Source organism: Pleurodeles waltl, chromosome 11 (genome assembly GCF_031143425.1).
Source record: "Pleurodeles waltl isolate 20211129_DDA chromosome 11, aPleWal1.hap1.20221129, whole genome shotgun sequence".
In the NCBI taxonomy this organism is placed as follows: Eukaryota; Metazoa; Chordata; class Amphibia; order Caudata; family Salamandridae; genus Pleurodeles; species Pleurodeles waltl.
This window is the reverse complement of record NC_090450.1, coordinates 710,436,177-710,455,419: the sequence shown is the minus strand read 5'-3', so window position 1 is coordinate 710,455,419 and position 19,243 is coordinate 710,436,177. Positions and strand designations below refer to the sequence as shown.

The following is a 19,243-nucleotide window of genomic DNA, read 5'->3' as shown; positions in this document are numbered from 1 at the left end:
CATATACTGGAGTGTTATTGTTAATGGGACAGTCAGAATGTGTGGAGATGAACACAGTGGTGCCAGAAAGAACTCATTTTCGATATTACAGATTTCTTTTTGTAGGGTCTACATAACTGCTAACTTTCTTCTTGAGATGTTCTCCTTCAGATAGAATTGGCTGCATTAGCCAACTACACTGTATGACTTCTATCTATCTATCTATCTATCTATCTATCTATCTATCTATCTATCTATCTATCTATCTATCTATCTATCCTTAGATACGAATATATCCATCTTTCTGTCAGTTGATAGTTACTTAGAGTGTTTTGGTACATAAGTATGTAGATATCTTTCTATATATTGCTAGGTAGCTAGCCATAGTAAGACAGGCATAAATAGACAGACACGCGCACACACACACACACACAAACACATATATATATATATATATATATATATATATATATATATATATATATATACACACACACACACACCATCTTTAGTTATCTATATACAAGCGCCAGATAGACAGATATGGATATGTATCGAAAAGAGAGTATTTAATGTGATACTCATGAGGCAACTCACAATGAGGATACCCACCTTGTAGGCAGCTTTGTTAACAAGATTATCAGTTAGAATGGTCCTTGTGTCTCCTGTCCCAGGTCCCCAACTCCCGGCGCCAAGGGTTGGTCCGACCTGTATCTTTTGCCAAGCATTCATCAGCTTTGTGAAACCTCTGCTTACTGAGAAAGTGCAAAATAAAGCCACTGGGCAAGTGCTGGCAGGTTTCTGCATGGAACACTTTGGTAATTCGACTACGGTAAGGGCTGCTGCAATTATGTTCCCTTTTAGTATTTCAAGAGAAAATGTACTTGATGGCGAGTGAAGAGTTGACGAATCAATGTGGGAATTATTCCTCATACACGCAAAGTGCCAGTCATGATGTCCATATACCCTATGCGTTTATGACTTGAAATGTCACCTTTTGAGGAGAGTTTTCCAAGAGTAAATGATAATCCCATAAACCTCAGGCCAGATAGATCACATCAATGTTAAATGTTCCTATTGAGAATGTTGTAATTTCATTAGCCATCCAACACCTTTTCACGGAAGAAATATGTTTTGTGAAAACATTTCACACAATCAAAACATATTACCTCTGAATAACTTGAAAAGCCAAGCTATTTATGAATGAAATCTGCTACATTTGCTTCTTTACCTTTTCAGGAGTAGAACTGATATGGTCTACATAAATTTAAATTTAAATATAAATTCACAGATGTATGTCATATAAAACTAAAACTCAAGAAAACACCTGCAAACGAGAATTAGAAAATCTGTAATTAACTAAAGAAGTCTGAACATCGCTGTAAGCCAGTATAGGTGCTGGAAGGAAATATGAAACCTAAGTTACAGATTTATCTTTAGTGCTCTGATAGCGTTCCTGACTGCTCTATGGAACAATTTTGTTACTTCATAGACAATACCCTTCCATTTAATCTGGTAGTCACACTATAGCATCTATAGCCACATGTAAGAAAGCATATAAGAGGTTAATCTGAAGGCAACTGATCTCCCACACTTTGGGGGAAGAAAAGTGGAGAGAGCAGGAGTGTTGGGATTTAGATATGAAACAGTGCAAATGGAGGCAGAGTACATAACTTTGCCAACTCCGTAATTGACAAATAAGATAGAGAAGAACTAAGAGGACTACAGACACCTGATATGGCAGGAAGCTAGGGCTCGCTATCGGCAAAACAAGGGCAGGACAGAAATAGATACGCAGGCTGAGATGGAGGGATGGTGGTATGGCGAGAAGCACAGCCTGGAAGATAACAGCACATTTGCGGGATGTGTACCGCATGCATGCCTCATGCGGCTCGCAGGAGCTACCAGAAGCGGCTCGCAGGGCTTTGTTGGGGAGGAGTGTCGAATGGGGCAGGGGTATTCAGGCGGGAGAAATTAATTTAAAAAATAATTTTAAAAATTACTTAACTGCCTTGCCGCTGCTGCCGCCACTCCTCTCCTCCACTATAGGCACAGGCTCCGAGCCTGTCCTGCAGCCAATCCGAACACTGCTGACAGCAGCATTTGGACTGGCTGGGAGGGCCCAGCCAGGGTGCTCCCAAGCAGACTGAAAACCTGTGCCTGCTCTCCCCAGCCCAGCAATTGTGTTGCTGGGCTGGAGAAAGCCCAGTGCGCATGTATGTTTGGCTGGCTCGAGACGGCCGGCCAAACATACATGCACACTGATTCCCATCATAACCCATGGCCCCGCCCTTTTACTACAAAACAATAATAAATGTAGTTTATTAGTGGCTTGAAAAACACTGGAGGCTGAGATATCAGACTCTGCAATAGCAGAGTCCCTGACCCACTTAAAGAGTGGGAAGGACTGGGTCTTAACAGCTATTCGCCTGAATTTTTTAGGTGCCTCCATGCTCAGATTGTACCCCAACTTGGGAATTGCTCAGGAGTGCCAGGCAGGAAGGAGACCCATATACAATGCAGGAAAATCCAGTAGGACTGCACATCCTATCAATCCATCTCGCTGCTAAATATGGAAGTGAGGGTGTTGCCTGGGGTTGTTTCGAGTCACATGCTTCAGGTAATAGAATCTATGGTGACAGTGGACCAGTTGCGCTTCATGCCACATACAGTGACGTGACACAACCTCAGGTGCCTATTCTGTTGCTTGGCCTGCAGAGAGAGAGAATTGAGGAACCAGTGGTGATTTTATCGCTAGATGCAGAAAAAGCACTTGATTCAGTGAAATTGCCCTAGAGAAAATGGGCTTTGGAAGGAATTTTTCTAGAGTGGGTCACACTGCTCTACTGGGACCCCGGGGCAATGGTGCGAATGGCACACTTTTGGAGAAAATATGGATAGAAAGGGGCATGTGGCAGGGATGTTCCACTACTTTTTGCAGTGGCCCTTGAGCCACTTAGATATGGATGTGTAGCAATGCCCAAATTCGGAGCCTGTGCTGGGACCCAGATTGGGAGGATGCAATCTCTTTGTACCCAGATGGCATCCCTCTTTATCTGGCTGATCTGGGCCAGTCCCTCCCAGATAAGAGAGAGACACTGCAAGTCTTTGGAGCATTCATGATGCTTCGGATCAACTGGAGAAAATTGGTGGCTTATCCCCTGACAGATAGGTGCCTCCACATCAGGACACATTCTGGTCCACTGAGAGTCAGCTGGTTTCAAGTAACCAGGTATTTATGTAATGACTGATCAGGAAAAGTTCTTCCAGGAGAACTTGGGAAGAATCCTGGAGGCATATAGGCAGGACATAGGCCATTGGCAGAGTCTCCCATTGCCACAGCTGGGCAAAGCAACATTATACAAAATTATGTACCTGACCAAATTCCTCTATGTCCTCTAAAATAAATCTTATGCTGTTCTGTATAGGTTTTTCTGGCACGTGGATGAGGTCACTCGAAGAAACAATCTGGGTGCGAGGGTCCCACGGATTGCCCCAGTGAAGATGATAATGAAAACATGGGCGGGGGGCATAGCGCTGCCGATCATGTGGCTGTACTACTAGGTGGCACAGCTGATGGTGGGGAATAATTTTTTTTTTTTGAACGGCACAAGCCATCCCTTCTGGCAGATAGAAGGGCCTTAGACCTGGTGGGCTATCTCTGTCACCTGTACTGGGTAGGGAAGACATAAGGGATCTCATTACAAGCAGTAATCATAGTATTGTGGTGGATATCTGGAGGAGAAGGTGAGAGTCACAGGCTGGCAAGGGAAGATAATGATGATGACGTCCGTTGTGGGAGTCAGAGGCCCTAAGGGACCTTCAAGAGATTGAGGGCTACAAAAATGGGACATGCTGGGTATCTCAGAGTTGAGGATGTCTGGAAGGAAGGACAGTTTAATCACTTCACAGAGCTTCAGGCCAAATATGATCTGATGAGTAGTCAGTTCCTGAAATACCTGCAGATGCTGCACATCCTTAAGAAGCGTAACCCCCACTGGAGGACCAGCTGGAGGAATCACCCCCTGAGTATAGGTTACTGGTCTCTGCTTTGCACAACCATGCCATTTCACTAGTCTACACAACACTCCTAACTCACTCCTAGCTCAAAGTTTCCTCCCCCTAGACTCACTCAGACACAGGTGGATAGGGATTTAGGTAAAATGGCGGGTGACACAGTTACACCTCATGCCCCAGTTGGTCACATTTGGTATATGAGGCTAGCAAACAATGGAACGATACACACTGCTCTTCTGCAACATAGTCCTGGTAGTTGCCCGACAGGACCTAATCAAACAATAGGGCAGCCCCTCTATGCCCAAGGTGCAGGAGTGAGAATCAAACTTTGACTAGTGTATGAGGGCGGAGGAGCTGGTATACAAAGCCTGAGGCTTCTCCCGCAAATTTGAGAGAGTCTGGAATTTCTAGAGGAATGAAGAGCCATGCGGTTCCCTGGAGCTCCAAGTCCATACCAGATCTTATCATTTGCAATTTTACGCTGCCTGTCTGGGCAAAGTTTATGTTGGGAGGTGGAGAGAGTGGGGGGGGGCTTGTTGACTGGCCCACAGGTATTGTGTGTTTTGTGTTGCAAATGCTAATAAAAATATCTATATAAAATAAGTCTGTGCATAATATTGTCAGTGGGTTTTGGCTCTTGTATTAGCATTAGCAAAGGCTTTATCAGAAATATGAGGAAAATTAATTGATTTTTATGTGGATCAGATAGGAGTCTAGTGAAAATTGACAAAGTCAGATATTTTGGTACACTAAGAAAATGTGTCAATAGGCAATGTCTGCCATAGTCGTTGGATACCACAGTACTTTTGTGTCTACAAGAACCTAAAAGTGGGAAATAAAATGTCTGAACACAGATAAATATTTTGGAGACTAGTACTAATGAGCTGGAGACTTGGTCAGGGTGAGGCACATCGAGCTCAGGGAGTGCAGTTTGAATAAGGGGCTCGCTCAGAAGACGGAACCCAAAAATGGGCAGAGTGGGCCTGGTTAAGGAACTTCTGAGGATAGAGAGACTGTAGTCAGGATTGGGAGATCTTAGTCTGGGGTGTATGCTCAGGGTATGGGAGATTGGCAAAGGTGTGTGGGTGTCAGTATAAGGGTCTCTGATACATGTTGTGCAGCCAAAGTGGGAGGCTCTGAGGTGGGTATCTCTAGGATGGAATAAAGGGTGCTGATATTAGGGTGTGTGGTCAGGTAAAGGGGCTCTGAGATGAGAGAGAGAGAGAGAGAGAGAGAGAGAGAGAGAGAGAGAGAGAGAGAGAGAGAGAGAGAGGGGAGAATATGTGACTCAGACAGTGATTTGTGGTCAGACTGTGGGACTCGGAATGCGTGCATACTACAATGAACACACTCGGCCAGGAAACTCGTGAAGTGAGGTCCAACTGATATCCATTTTATCTGTAGTGTGTAGTTAGACTTATTCATTGAATCTCTCCCTGTTTTGCTCTGCAATTTTACATTCCTTTTGTGCTTCTTATGTTTAAAGGCTCCTCCATTCGTCTCTCTACTAAAGTTTCATTCTACCTTTTTATGTTTCCCCCATAGTGCAACGGCTTCCTTTCAACTTATGGCACAGTGGTAAAGCAGGTCCTGCTAAAGCCCTGGGACCAAGTCACCACCTGCCGGGTAAGTGATAGAGCTGTGGAAAGGACCAGCAGGGCACAGAAGTATGCTTGAGACCTCTAGAAGTCCAGAGATAAACAACATGAGTAAATGGGCGGTGAGCTTCTCATAATTGATTAACCTAGCCTCAGAACCATGGCCTGGTATTGAAGCTACCAGGGTAATCTCACCTCCCAACCAAGGTATCTTTAAGCTGTTATTAAGGGTCTATCTGCCATTTCAGGATGCTTGGATCAGGACATCAAACTTTTATGACTTTGAGGACCATTGTGCTGGAATGAACTGTATCTAGAGCTTGAGATGAATGGGTGCTCATGGCATAACTTTACCACCCTAGAATCTGTTAATTAACTGATTAGAGACCGCACCCTATGAAATAGATCTACCAGCAGAGACCGCACTTTGTTGGCCCCTTCTCATGGAATAAAGACCATTCCTCAGTACATGCAGGATTGAGAACTGATGTCTTCTATATATTATGGTTGCTCCAACTTTTCCGATTGGATAACAATAAAGTTATTCTCGTATTTCCCAAAACTACTGTGGTAACAACCATCCTATCGATTTTTGCTTATGTGGGGAAGTGTGTTAGGAATCGGACAAAAACATCAGAGAATCTCTTATCTTCAGGTGAAAATGTGGACCCGTGCCTCACTTACAAAGGCAGTGCATATACACTTTCACTTTATAACAAAGTATTATTATGTGCTATTTTACAGATAATATGAGTGACAATTATTGCCATAACTATTGCAACGTAATTTACACAGGTCTGCCAAAGAATTTGACTTTAGAGATTTTGAAATTAAGGAGTCCTGGGAGAAAAGTTTAATTATGCTAGAGTACGTGGAGTAATTATGCATTACTCTTGTGATGTAAAATTATGCAATTACACCAGCTTGAGTAATTAAGAGTTATTTGGAGCAAAGATCCAACTGCATAAGCAAAGGAACTAAGAGAGAGAGAGTGGCTGCTGGCTACTGCTGTTTATGTCTTGTAGCACTTAGTGCTATTCTCTTAGTGCAAAATACATCTTCAGACCCATTGTGGAGGCAAGGGCGCATTGTGTGCTAAGAAAATAGCCCTAAATGCTGCATCATGCCTCTCACTTAACTATGCATAATTACAATTAATTTTGCTGTAATTACAAATAATTACATTAGAGAGAATTATGCCAGTTATGCCCACCCCTATAATGGATCTGTGAAGATATGCCTCTATTTACATAAGCACAACCTTATCAAACCAGCTCAGAAAAGTCTCTACTTGTATCTGGATTCTCCACAGGTCTTTTTGGGAAGCTTAACAGTATGCCGGCGACTTTACGTAGGCACAAGCGTAGACACAAACATCTTTGATTGATTTACAACTCCCTATCTCAGAGGGAGGTCTTAGTAGCCAGACAAGGATCAGAACTATTTGGTGGCACTGTGCCAATGGATAGCCACAGGGATATCCTTACACGACTTGCTGGAGTCTAACAAAATTACTGGGATATCACCTTATGCCTTGTTGGTCACACAACTATTTGCACCTACACATAAACATGAAAAATGACTTGCATTACTGGAAGTAGCCAGGAACTCTAGGATAAGAGCCCATAGGCACACAAATACAAAGGTGGCATAACCCCCCTCACTTACCACTCTGTACTCTGGTGGACTTCGTGAAGATGGGCAGGAGAATTGACATAGATGTTAGGACAGGTGGCGACACACAGACATTGGAGATCTAGTGAATGATAAAAGAATGCAAATGTTATAGATCCTCAGATTGAAATGGTCATCCTGGAGGGATGCTTTCACTGCATCGGTAGCCTTATTCGAAGAGATGCAGAATACTGAACTTGAGCTGTCAAAGCTTCTGCCGTGCTGCGATTAGGAAATGGAAGAAGAGCAGTAACACAATTATACCAGGTGTTGCTGGACATGATCAAGGCAGAGTTGCTTACTCTACGGGTGAGATGATCCAAATCACGTGGTACTAGACTTGACAGATGTGGAGCGGTAAAAAGTACTGGAGTACCCAAAAGCGGTGTCCAGGAAAGCTAGATTAAAAGTCATACAGCACCTTACACCGCACTTATTTGACACCCACCTGTTTCCACAAGATATGTTCCTCATCATCAAGCGCATGCCCAAGATGCCAAGTTATAGAAGATGACCTGCTACATACATTTTAGTGAAGTGAAGTCCAACTATAAATTAATATAGGAAAGAAAGGATTGCAAACGCCAGGGTGGAAAGAAATTCCAAAAGAGGTATGCGAGGTTTATTAGGGAGGGCCATTAGATGTATTCTGGCATGTAGATTTCCAGGCTTGGCCCTTCTACTGACCAAGAGGCAGCTACCAGTATCATGGAAAAGTGAAAGCAAACCTCGAACATCCAACTGCAACTGGCAAGGAGAGCGCTCTAAGTGAGTGGAGGCCAAAGGAAAGGTATAGATCAAGAACAATGGGCAGGAGGGTGGACAGCTTTGAATAATAGAATGGAAGGGGGTTCTCCTGAGTCTTGCTGAAAAGGATGATACTAAGACACCCTTGAAGTGGGTGGATTGATCCCCTACTGGGGCTACAGGTCAACGTGCCTCAGTAACTATGACCACCCAAAACCTTATTGAAAGGAACAGAGTTGAGACAAATTACCTAAGGGTGCAGCGAAAACAATGGAAGAACCAACAAAGATCAACTGAGTGTTAGTGCTTGAGTGAGGAATAAGACAACAAGTTTTTATATACTTTGAGAGGTGAGAGACAAATTATTTATCAGAAACAGGCACATGTCTAATATAACTGAGAATCTATCTGCACATCTATATATAATCACAGACAATATTCAAAATGCAAATATAGAAATTTAAAAGATAAGTATGTGCACCATACACACGGCCTGCTGGAATAAATGCCCATCATGTTTACAAAATCTGGCTCAGTACTGCACCCTCACCAGAAATTAATGGTCAGCAATGTCACGTCTAGTTCCCAACATGTTTCTTCAACCATCAGGGGATATCCCTGAGAGCGCAAATCTAACTACCGATCAGGAGCCCAACACAGGCCCCTGATCTCCCTTCTCCACTTAGTCTTCGGCCTATGAATTTATGAGAGATACGAGAGTCTCACAGGCCTCTCACCACATTCTGCGGTTGGGGGGGCATCGTTGTGTTATGCCACCCACTGCTATATCTCTGATTCTGGAATCAGCTAAATCCCAAACATTTTATGAAGGTGTATACCTAAGGCTTTCACAGGGGTAACAACTTAAGAATTCTGGAAGGCAAGATCAGCCCACCAGAGTGGAGTCTAGTGGTCTGGTCAATAACCTTTTAGTCTTTATATCCTCCTGTTCTGTTTTTCCGGTCTGTGCTAGCACTCAGGCATGGCTCCTCCGTTAGGGCGTGGCACCCCCACCCCCGCCAGCAGTGGCCGCTGCAAATCGCCTTTAACAAACGAAAAGATAATAAACCATGTTTATTATCCTTTCGTTTGTTAAAGGGGCGGGGCATTGGGGATGACGAGATGAGGGGAGTGCACTGTGTGCTCCCCTCACTGCGCATGTGTGTTCAGTCAAACATACATGCCCAGTAGGCTCTCTCCAACCCAGCAACACAGTTGGCAAGAGCATGCACAGGCTCCCAGTCTGCTCTGAGCAGCGTCAGGATTAGGCGCAGGGGAGGCTGGGAGCCTGTGCCTGTCTGCAGCGACAGGAGACGACCACTGCAGTATGTGAGTGGGGCAGGTGAGTGATTTTTTGTTTTTATTTTGTTTTAGAAATTTGCCCAATGCCCCCCGCACCACCTGCGACCCTGTGCCACCCCGCGAGCCGCTCCTGCTAGCATTTCTAAAGTTACTGTACTATGATAAATGCCTAAATAAAGTAAACAAAGTAATAAATAAGAAGTTCCAATGCCAGTGATTTTAAGATGACCAGCAATACCTGATATCAAGTGGGTGTGTGGACATTTATAAAGCATCGAAACCTGCTCCCCAAGACATCATGACACTAAGATATTGTACAAGGAAACACAATGGAGCTATCAGCTTCCTAACAGAGTAGGTGCATTTTCAGTTCTAAAAGTGGTGAGATGTGATGCTAAGACTTTCGATTCTCATTGTGAGCACTATTTTGTTGACTTGCCACACACTGCGTTCAACAAATGTAAACAACAATAAGTAATCGTGAAAAGGCAACATTACCAGTCTCATCTCTTTGGCTAAAACTCCTCTTCTGGCTTCATTCCATTACAATAAGTCAAGCAAAGTATGAGGGGCATTCAATAAAACATAAATGGAGACCTGCTCAGAGAAGCCATTTTGCAGTACTCCAAAATGAAATTCACAAACCTTGATCTGGAAATCTTCAAGCCCTATTCAAAACCACATTTAGGAATATGGAACCTGGTACCCGTATAATACACTGTAATACACTGTTTTACATACTACTAGGAGTGGGTGGTGACCTCCACTCTGCTCGCAGAGTTTGTGGATTTCTTCCCACTCTGGTCTCTGCTTAAAGTGTGGTGTTCTGAAAAACGCTGCAACGTTAAGTTTGCGGGCACGAGCGAGGAAAATCTTACTCCAGACAATCTCCCGGCGAGATTTCTCAATGCGGGCTGTCTCAGATGGTCCCTTCCGCTTACACGGGGAAACCTTCCATTCGTGTTGAGGAAGCTACAGCTCAAGTAGAAAATCTAGTCGAGCGGCAGAAAAGAAGCAGCGCCCTCTTGAGATGCGCATGATGCCATTTACGCTGATTTTACAGCACGGGACAAACACCCAGTGCTAAAAATCAGTGCAAACGGCGCAATTTCACAAAAACTGCCACTTCGCGGAACTCCATGTAGCGTGAAGGAGTTTTTTGTTCACTTCGAGGTGTTCTGCATAGATCTCTGACAAGGCCTACATACTACTACAGATCTAAAATGAAAATAAAATGGGAATTTTCGAGGGTAATTTGACTATTGTTGGCATGCATTTCAGGAAATCCTACTTGGCTGGTGGCTTTTTTCAATTGTATCTTTTAAAGGCATGGATCTGTATTCAACCAGAAGGCTGCCAGCAGTCTATGTGGGCTGTAACTGTATGCAACGATGCCGCTTCCTTGAAATGCCATCTACACGGGTACCCTAGTTGGAGTCACCATGTGATTTCTTCACGCTTTATATTGCAGCACACTGTTAGCAGGAAACAAATGCATTAACATGTCACTTCATCCACCGGTGTCACTCACATGACAAGGAGCATGGTCCCTTGTTTATTTGTCTAACCTGCAAAAGTGTGAAAGGTCAGCGATTTTAAAATACAGCCTCTGGAAAATCGACAGCCCCTGCCTTACACCGGACCCACTGTTGGCTGTCTTCTTTCCTTGCTTCCCTTTGTGCTCTATTGAGTCCGTTCACTCTCAATCGCCCTGTCTCTCTTCTGTTTATTGTTGTACAGACCGCCCACCACCAGTGTTACTCTATACTTTATAAATCGTGGGCTTCAAGTTTGGTTATAAAAATCATCCTCTTAGTTATCACTCATCTTTTTTCTATTATGTGTTTTACATCGTCTACACCCAACCATCCAGCACTTTAGTTCAATTTAGTATAATTCAAAAGATTACGGCCAGTAACTACTGTGTGTTTTTAAAACCATATACTATCTTAGTAATATGTGACACTACTGTATCCTTACTACCTGTACACTACGTGTGTCATTTTTACAGCATTCTGTCCGTTGTGTCCACTTTGTCTACTGAACGATACGTATTTGTTATATTCAGGACTATGGCCCTAATTATGACTTTGGCAGAATTTTCCTAAGACCGCCGAAGCCACGGGCTCCAGAAGACCACTATATTACGATTACTGAAGGATTTGCACCACAATTTGGGTGGAAATACTCCAGTAGTCGTGCTGGTAGTCAAAGGCGCAGAGGTGGTTCCACCGCCGGCTCTGCCAAAAGGACTCAGATAGCCATATTACGACCTGTAATACGGCCTGGCGGTGCCCTAATGGTGGGCTGCTGCCGCTGGTGGGAGCGCCAGGTTCCGTCCCCTCAGGGAGGAGCACCTCGTCAGACGAGGTAAGTGTCCTCTGCAAGGGGAGGAGGGTGGGGAGTGTGAATGGATGTGTGTGAGTGTGTGCATGCGTGTCAGAAATGGGGGGAGGGAGTGGGAGTGTTTGTGCATGCATGTGTGTCTGTGTGTAAATGTGGTGATGGCGAGGTGTGTGTGGGTGAATGTGAATGCTGGGTCAGGGTGTGTGTGTGCATGGGTTTAGACAGGGGTGGGGGTTGCGTCTGTACGTTGAGGAAAAGAGGGGGTGAGGGATGAAGTGCGTATGTGTGTCAATGGGGTAAATGTAGTGAGTGCGTGTGTGAGTGGGGGTGTTGTGTGTGTGTGCGTGTATGTGTGTATGGATTTGGGGGGTTGCGTGTGTGTGTGTTTGAGCGCAAGGGTGTTGTGAGTGTATGCGCGTGAGTGTAAGGGTGTAGTGAGTGTGAGTGCGTGTCAGGGTGTGCGTGTCTGTGGGTATGTACGTGTATGCAGGAGATAGGGGGGTCACTACTGGGAGCGGAGGGGTGGGTGTTACTGGTGGTTTGAGGAGGTGGGGGGTGGGAATATTTTAAGGGAAGGGGGTGGGGGAGCCTTTGAGTAGGCGGGGGTGGGTTAGTCATCTACCAGGAATGCAAATTACTATCACTGGTAGCATTTCTGCCAAGAATTTCATGGCGGTGCTACCGCCACAAAATCCCTTAAAGAAAGGGGACTTGTGATGCCACTGGCAGTATTGGGTGGACTGCCGGGTCGTAGATTTTGATCTCTGGCCCGGTTGTCAAACCGCTCTGGCGGTACCAGCGGGGATGCAGAGGTCTGACACAGGCCAAACCGCCACACTTATAATGTGGCGGTCTTCACCGCCGGCCCCTCGGCAGTGAGACTGCCACCACGGCCCTGGCGGTATTCAGACCGCCAGGGTCATAATGAGGGCCTATGTCCTATTTAACACATGTATTTCAATGTATTGAAACTGAATTGCAGAACTATTGTGCTTACTACCCCTGTAGAGGCGTTGTGTGCGTAAAGTTCCTTGCACTACGTTTTTATAATAGCACATACAGCACATTACAATCAAGGCTGTAGCTACAAGCTTAGATACCCAGATAAGAAAGTAACACTTTTTTCAATCTCTGAAAAATCACAGATACACAAACTGTGGCATTATTTATTATTCCACTAATAACTGAAAGGTACAACCATTTCACACTTATTGGGAGATTTTCCCATGTAGCATGCTCTTTAAAGGCTTACAGTATTTTTTTAAATGCTTCCTTTTGTCATTACTTTTTACATTTTTCGCACATCACTGCCAGGTGAAACGTTTACAAATTACCATTAGTGCCAGTGAACACCTGTGCTTCCTGATGTTTTTTATAGATAAGAGTCTTGCAGACGATTTCTCCTGTGGCTGTGATTTGTTCTCCTCATAGTGATAGACACATATTTTCACTGCTGTGCCATGAAGCCTAAAGCTCCAGACAATGGCAAACGCACCAATCACCAGCTGACCAGAAGTGTAACAGCAGCTGATTGGCTTCCAGGATTTACTCCATATGTTAGACAGCCCTCATGGCTGTGAGGGGCTTGTTTTAAGGTTTTCACTGTGCCTGTGTTGGTAGCCTACCACCTAAATTGGTGCGGGGTTGGCAAATGTCTTGTGAGGTGTGAGCACTTTGTTGAAGATCATTCTGTTTAAATGGCTCAGCTCTCACGTCTGCTCTCCTAATCCTAACCCTTGTCTGGGACCTTCCTTTCCAGCCCACCTCTTCTGCACTGTCACTGTCACAGCCATTCAGGCGCCAGCCCCAAATTTCCTTGGACTTTGAGGCAGCTTCAGGAGGGCATGAAATGCTTTACAAGTTATTACATCATACCATAACACAACCCTTTAAATATAGTGCTATATAGTTGCTAATTAGTGACTGCAATGACTGTGTTAAAAGCAACTTAAAGTCAAATGGGCAGAAGCTACCTTACATATGATAGTAGTGAACATTCTATATGGACAAACCATCCTTAATGTAAATATATTGTTGGGGTAAATAGGTTATAGTCTTTGGGGGATGGCAGCTAGGGGTGTTTTTTTCCGTAGAGCACCACAGTATGTCATCCTACTAGTCATCCATTTCCTATCTGAAAGGCTGTGGATAAAGTCTCAATGACATTGAAGCGCCTTCTCTTCTGACCCTTCTCCACCCCCAAGGCTCTATTGCCCTCATTGACTTCTAATGAAGGAGTGCACTTGCAAGAATAATGACCTGAATCTTGCTTTTACAGGAGATTGGCGCGTGTGAGGCGGAAATCTCAATGTCACAGTCTGGTGTGAAACGTGAGTAACACGTGCCTTACGCTAGTGCATACAACCTTCCAAATGTTGCTTATCCAAAGCTGGCAAACAGCCCTCTTTCTGGGACACCACGGTATACAAATGATTAAGCAAAATGTGGGATTCTTATTTTACTCTATTGTATCTGCATTTACATTGCACTCGCTACTCCTGAAGAGGCGTTGAAGTGCTTAATGTCGGGCTGACAGCACACTGCGTTAGAACTCAAGGTTTAGTGTTTAATCCAGTGGTTCTTGAATATTGGGATTAGTCTTCTCAAGCAAACCATTCTATGCATTCACTCCAGTTTCTTTGTGGTAGGTTAAAGTAATAGGAGTTATGTGTGATCATTATTGGGGAAAGGTGGATATGTGAAGTTCATGCAGATGTTTGGTGGGGTTAATAGATGAGCTAGAGGAGATTAGGCAATATTAGGTTGCCTGGGTATGTATTTAGAAATTGTAGTCCTACACAACCTCAACTGAACTAAAATTCTAGATTACAGTGAGACAGACATGGGAAACTTGATGAGGGAGAATGCAAGCCTTATGACGTTATGTGATATTATTGGCCTTGATATGGCAATAGTAAAACTTGATCCTTACTGATGGAGATCTTTTTTCCCTGATTCAAAAGGTGCTGCCTCGCAACATAAAAGCCTAGAAGATACATATTCCACTCAGCTGCTAATGGTCAATGACTGAGGTTAACCGTCCTCCCATGATCTTCGTGAATAACTGTGCTCAAGCTTCGCAAGTGGCGTAACATTTTGGCACCTGCAGTTCTGCTGATGCTTCTACAATGGAGAGGAATAAAGTTTCTTCTTGTCTACTTGTATTGTGGTTCCTGTTATTGGATGCAATCTGCAGAAGGAGGGTACTATTGGTGTACATCATGCACATGAGTTAATGGGACTAAGAAGTACTATTTTGAGAGCGTTTTGTCCACATGAGCTACCCATGCCAAATTTGTGTCCTTTTTTCAAATACTCTAGGGATTCTAGTAGTACCCAGAGTTTGTGGGTTCCCCTGGAGAAGACCACGAAATTAGCCAAAAAAGTTTTAAAAAAAAAATTAATGGGAAAAAAGGGCTGCAGAAGAAAGCTTTTGTGTTTTTCCTTGAAAATGGCATCAACAAAGGGTTTGTGGTGGTAAAATCACCATCTTCCCAGCTTTCAGGAACAGGCAGACTTGAATCAGAAAACCACATTTTACAACACAATTTTGGCATTTTACAGGGACATACCCCATTTTTACTATTTATTTGTGCTTTCAATTTCCTTCCAGTTAGTGTCAGTAATGGGTATGAAACCGAGGCTGGATCCCGGACAGCTAAACATTTCTGAAAAGTAGACAACATTTTTAATTCAACAAGGGGTCATTTGTGTAGATCCTTCAAGGTTTTCCTATACAAAGTAACAGCTATAATAAAAACAAATATTGAAGTTGAGGAGAAAAAAGAACCATTCCTGTCCACGTTTTCTTCTAGAACTTTTTCCAGCTATGACAGACTTTTCAAAAGCAAGATACCATTACATCTGCTGGACTCTTCTGGTTGTGGGGATATATAGGGTTTGTAGGTTCATTGTGAACCCTAAGTACCCAGAGCCAATAAAGGAGCTGCATCTTGCAATGGGTTTTCATTGTATAATGGGTATACAGCAATTCATTTGGTGAAATATAAAGAGTGAAAAATAGGTATCAAGGAAACATTTGTATTTCCAAAATGGGCTCAAGATTAGGTGTTGAGAAGCAGGAGTTATTTGCACATCTCTGAATTCCGGGGTCCCCATAATTGCATGGGAATTACAGAGCATTTCTCAAATAGGCGTCTTTTTTACACACTGTCTTACATTTTGAAGGTAAAAATTTAGAGAAAGATAAAGGACAATAACACGTGTTCTTCTATTCTGTATTCTCCCAAGTCTCCCGATAAAAATGGAACCTCACTTGTGTGAGTAGGCCTAATGCTCGCGACAGTAAACGCATCATGGACACATCACATTTTTACATTGAAATCTGATGTGTTTCTTGGAAAGTGCCTCACTGTGGATTTTGGCCTGTAGCTCAGCCTGCACCTAGAGAAACCTACCACACCTGTACATTTTTGAAAACTAGACGCCTAGGGAAATCCAGAATGGGGTGACTTGTGGGGCTCTCATCAGGTTCTGTTACCCAGAATCCTTTGCAAACCTCACATTTTGCAAAAAAACACTTTTTCCTCACATTTCGGTGATAGAAAGTTCTGGAATCTGAGAGGAGCCACAAATTTCCTTCCACCCAGCATTTCCCCAAGTCTCCCGATAAAAATGGTACCTCACTTGTGTTGCTAGTCCTACTGCCCACGACTGGAAACACCCCAAAACGCAACATGGACACATCAAATGTTTACATTGACAACTGACATGTTTTTTGGAAAGTGCCTAGCTGTGGATTTTGGTCTCTAGCTCAGGCGACACCTAGAGAAACCGAGCAAACCTGGATATTTCTGAAAACTAGACACCTATGGGAACCCAGGATGGGGTAACTTGTGGTGTTCTCACCAGGTTCAGTAAGCCAGTATCCTTAGCGAACTTCAAAATTTGTAAAAAAAGTAACACATTTTCCTCACATTTCACCACTGCAAAGTTCTGGAATCTGAGGGGAACCACAAACATCCTTCTACCCAGCATTCCCCCACATCTCTTGATAAAAATGGTACCTCTTGTGTGGGTAGGCCTAGTGCCTGCGACAGGAAATGTCCCAAAACACTACGTGGACACATCAAAATGATCAGATACAAAACTACCTGTTTTTGCTGGGCAGAGGGGACCTGCGTTTTTGGTCCTGGGCTCAGCAGCCATCTAGGGAAACCTACCAAACTCAAACATTTCTGAAAACTAGACACTCAAGGGAGTCAAGGAAGGTGTGACTTGCATAGATCCTCCAGTCTTACCCAGAATCCTAAGCAAACCTCAAATTTAGCTAAAAGAAAATAACATTTCACCACATTTCTGTGTGGAATCACCGCATTGGCACAAATTTCCTACCACCCAACATTCCTCTCGGTCTCCCAATAAGAACTTTACCTCACTTGTGTAGGTGGGCAAAGTGCCTGTGAAAGGGAAGAGCCAAAAACATGTCGAAATTGAGGGTGAACCAAAGTGGGTCCAAAAGGGCAGTTTGAAAAAAAAACATTTTAGGCTGACAAGAGGGGCAGAATCTTTATTGGTATAGAAGCGACAATACTGGGTGGTAGGAATTTTGTGGATTCCTGCAGATTGTGGAAGGTTTCATCACAAAAATGTGGGAATAATGTGTGATTTCAAGCAAAGTTGGAGGTTTGCGGGGCATTGTGCAGGGTCGGATTGGCATGAAAAATAGGCCCGGGCACCATAAAAAAAGTGGCCACAACTGCGGATTATTCCTTTTCGCATAACACTGCTTCTCTGTTTTAAGTAGTATCAAAATAAGGAAGGGGGTTCTCCAAAAGAGGCATGTCTAAAACTCTGAATTATCTCAGTCTAGCTGCCAAGATCTATGAAATAGGTATTGATACTTAACTTTTGTCTTCTGAACTCCAGTGAGATAAAAAAAAAAATGCAAACATCGCCATCACTCCTTGTGCATGGATTAGTTCACATAAGTGAACCACAGCTGAATATCATTGAGGTCACTTCTATTCAGCCCCCCCATCTGTTCTCAATCTACATACGTAAGCAGAGCCAAGTTAGGACTGTCTCGTTGTGCGCTATGCCTCCTTTGTATATAATGTTACAGTTTGTGATCGAGTGTCGACAAGTCTAACCAAACGCGTGTACTCGGTCCTCTACCACATTTAACGGGACTCTGTTACAAGAGAGAGATAAATATAATTTACTAAAAGATAACTATCAATTGGTATACGCGAGATGGGATATACTGGATTTAGTTTTACAGTTAAGGATAAATACGGGGTTCAACGTACCAGTTGTGAGAAGCCCTGATAAAGTCTGTGGGGGGATGTTTACCCAGATGAAACACGTGTTGGCTTGGCTGTAGCTGCTAAAAGAAACATTAAAGAAGATGATGAACATGTCAATTTGGAACTGTGGCTTTTATTAATACGTTTACATGGACTTGAGTGCTTCCAATGGTTTGCTTAGCTAGGGATTGCTTTCAGGCTTTCTGATTCAAGGTTGTTTAGGGGAACAACCTTGGGAATCACCGTCCACTAAATACACATTTTTTCACACGATAGTGAGCACCCCGTCTTTACAAAAAATCCCCTTCCTTGTATATTTGGTCTGCTGTTAGTGGTATCCAGTTTGTCACTTGTGTGTAGGTCAAGTTCCTTAAAGTAGTCCTCTAGGAGGTGCCGATTGACCTCCTTCTGGACATCTTCTGATTTCCCTAACTTCACGTGTTGAAGTCGCCTGCGAGGATAATCTCACGATCTGGATTTTGATAAACAATTTCCTGTATTAGATCACAAGCTTCCATACCAATCTTTTTTTTGCTTTCTTTATTTGGATTGTTGTATTTATTGAGAACTATTATACTGATGGATTGGCCCCCAAGCCGCTGAGTGAGAGTCCTTGCAAGTCGTGGCCGGAGACTTTTATCTCTTTTTTTTTAAGTTGATGATTGAGTTTCATGAATGTTGATAGCTTACCAGTCGGCCTTTTAAAGAGATTGGTCTTCTGGGCAGTTTTGTGAAATGCATAGTAACCTGGTATTGAAGCAACCACTTTGGACCAGGGGTCAGATGTACAAAACTTTTTAACAGTTGCAAACGGTCCGATTCAGAGAATTGGGCTGCTTGTGATTGCTAGAAAGTATTTCTGTATGTCAAAAGCCTTATTTGCGATTTGGTAACATATTACCAATTTGCAAATAGGGTTTGCGGTTCGATATTAGATAAGGAAGTGTTTAGGGCGTCCCTTCCGAATACCAAATTACATTGGTCCGTGTGAATGTTTTGTGCCCAAAATGCAGCTGCAAAACATTTGCATTTTACCACCTACTTCAAGTAAGTGGTAACCCATTCGCAAATGGGAAGGGGTCTTGAAGGGACCCGATTCGCCTTTGATAATGGTTGTAAAAAACTGTTTTATGAGCAGGCAGCGCCTACTCTTAAAAAATAAAAAGAAAACTTTTCATTTTTATTTTTGAAACACATTCCATTTTTCTTTAAGGAAAACTTGCTTCGTTAAAAAAAACAGATTTATTTATTTAAAATCAATCACAGACATGGTGGTCTGCTGACCCCAGCAGGTCACAATTCAGGTGATTT

The 19,243-nt window shown here is 43.4% G+C and overlaps 1 protein-coding gene across 2 annotated transcripts in view; it reads left to right on the top strand.

Moving 5' to 3' along the window:
• LOC138266670 (pulmonary surfactant-associated protein B-like) overlaps positions 1-14,795 on the top strand; it is a 51,353-nt gene extending 36,558 nt beyond the window's left edge. Inside the window, exons 8-11 of one of the 2 annotated variants that reach the window (XM_069215474.1) lie at positions 654-811; positions 5,542-5,622; positions 13,942-13,993; positions 14,627-14,795. In XM_069215474.1, coding sequence (XP_069071575.1) covers positions 654-811; positions 5,542-5,622; positions 13,942-13,993; positions 14,627-14,694 — 359 coding nt within the window. In that variant the 3' untranslated portion in view covers positions 14,695-14,795. The remainder of the gene's footprint in view (positions 1-653; positions 812-5,541; positions 5,623-13,941; positions 13,994-14,626) is intronic. The other variant, XM_069215475.1, reaches the window with a different exon arrangement.
• The last annotated feature ends 4,448 nt before the right edge of the window (positions 14,796-19,243 follow it).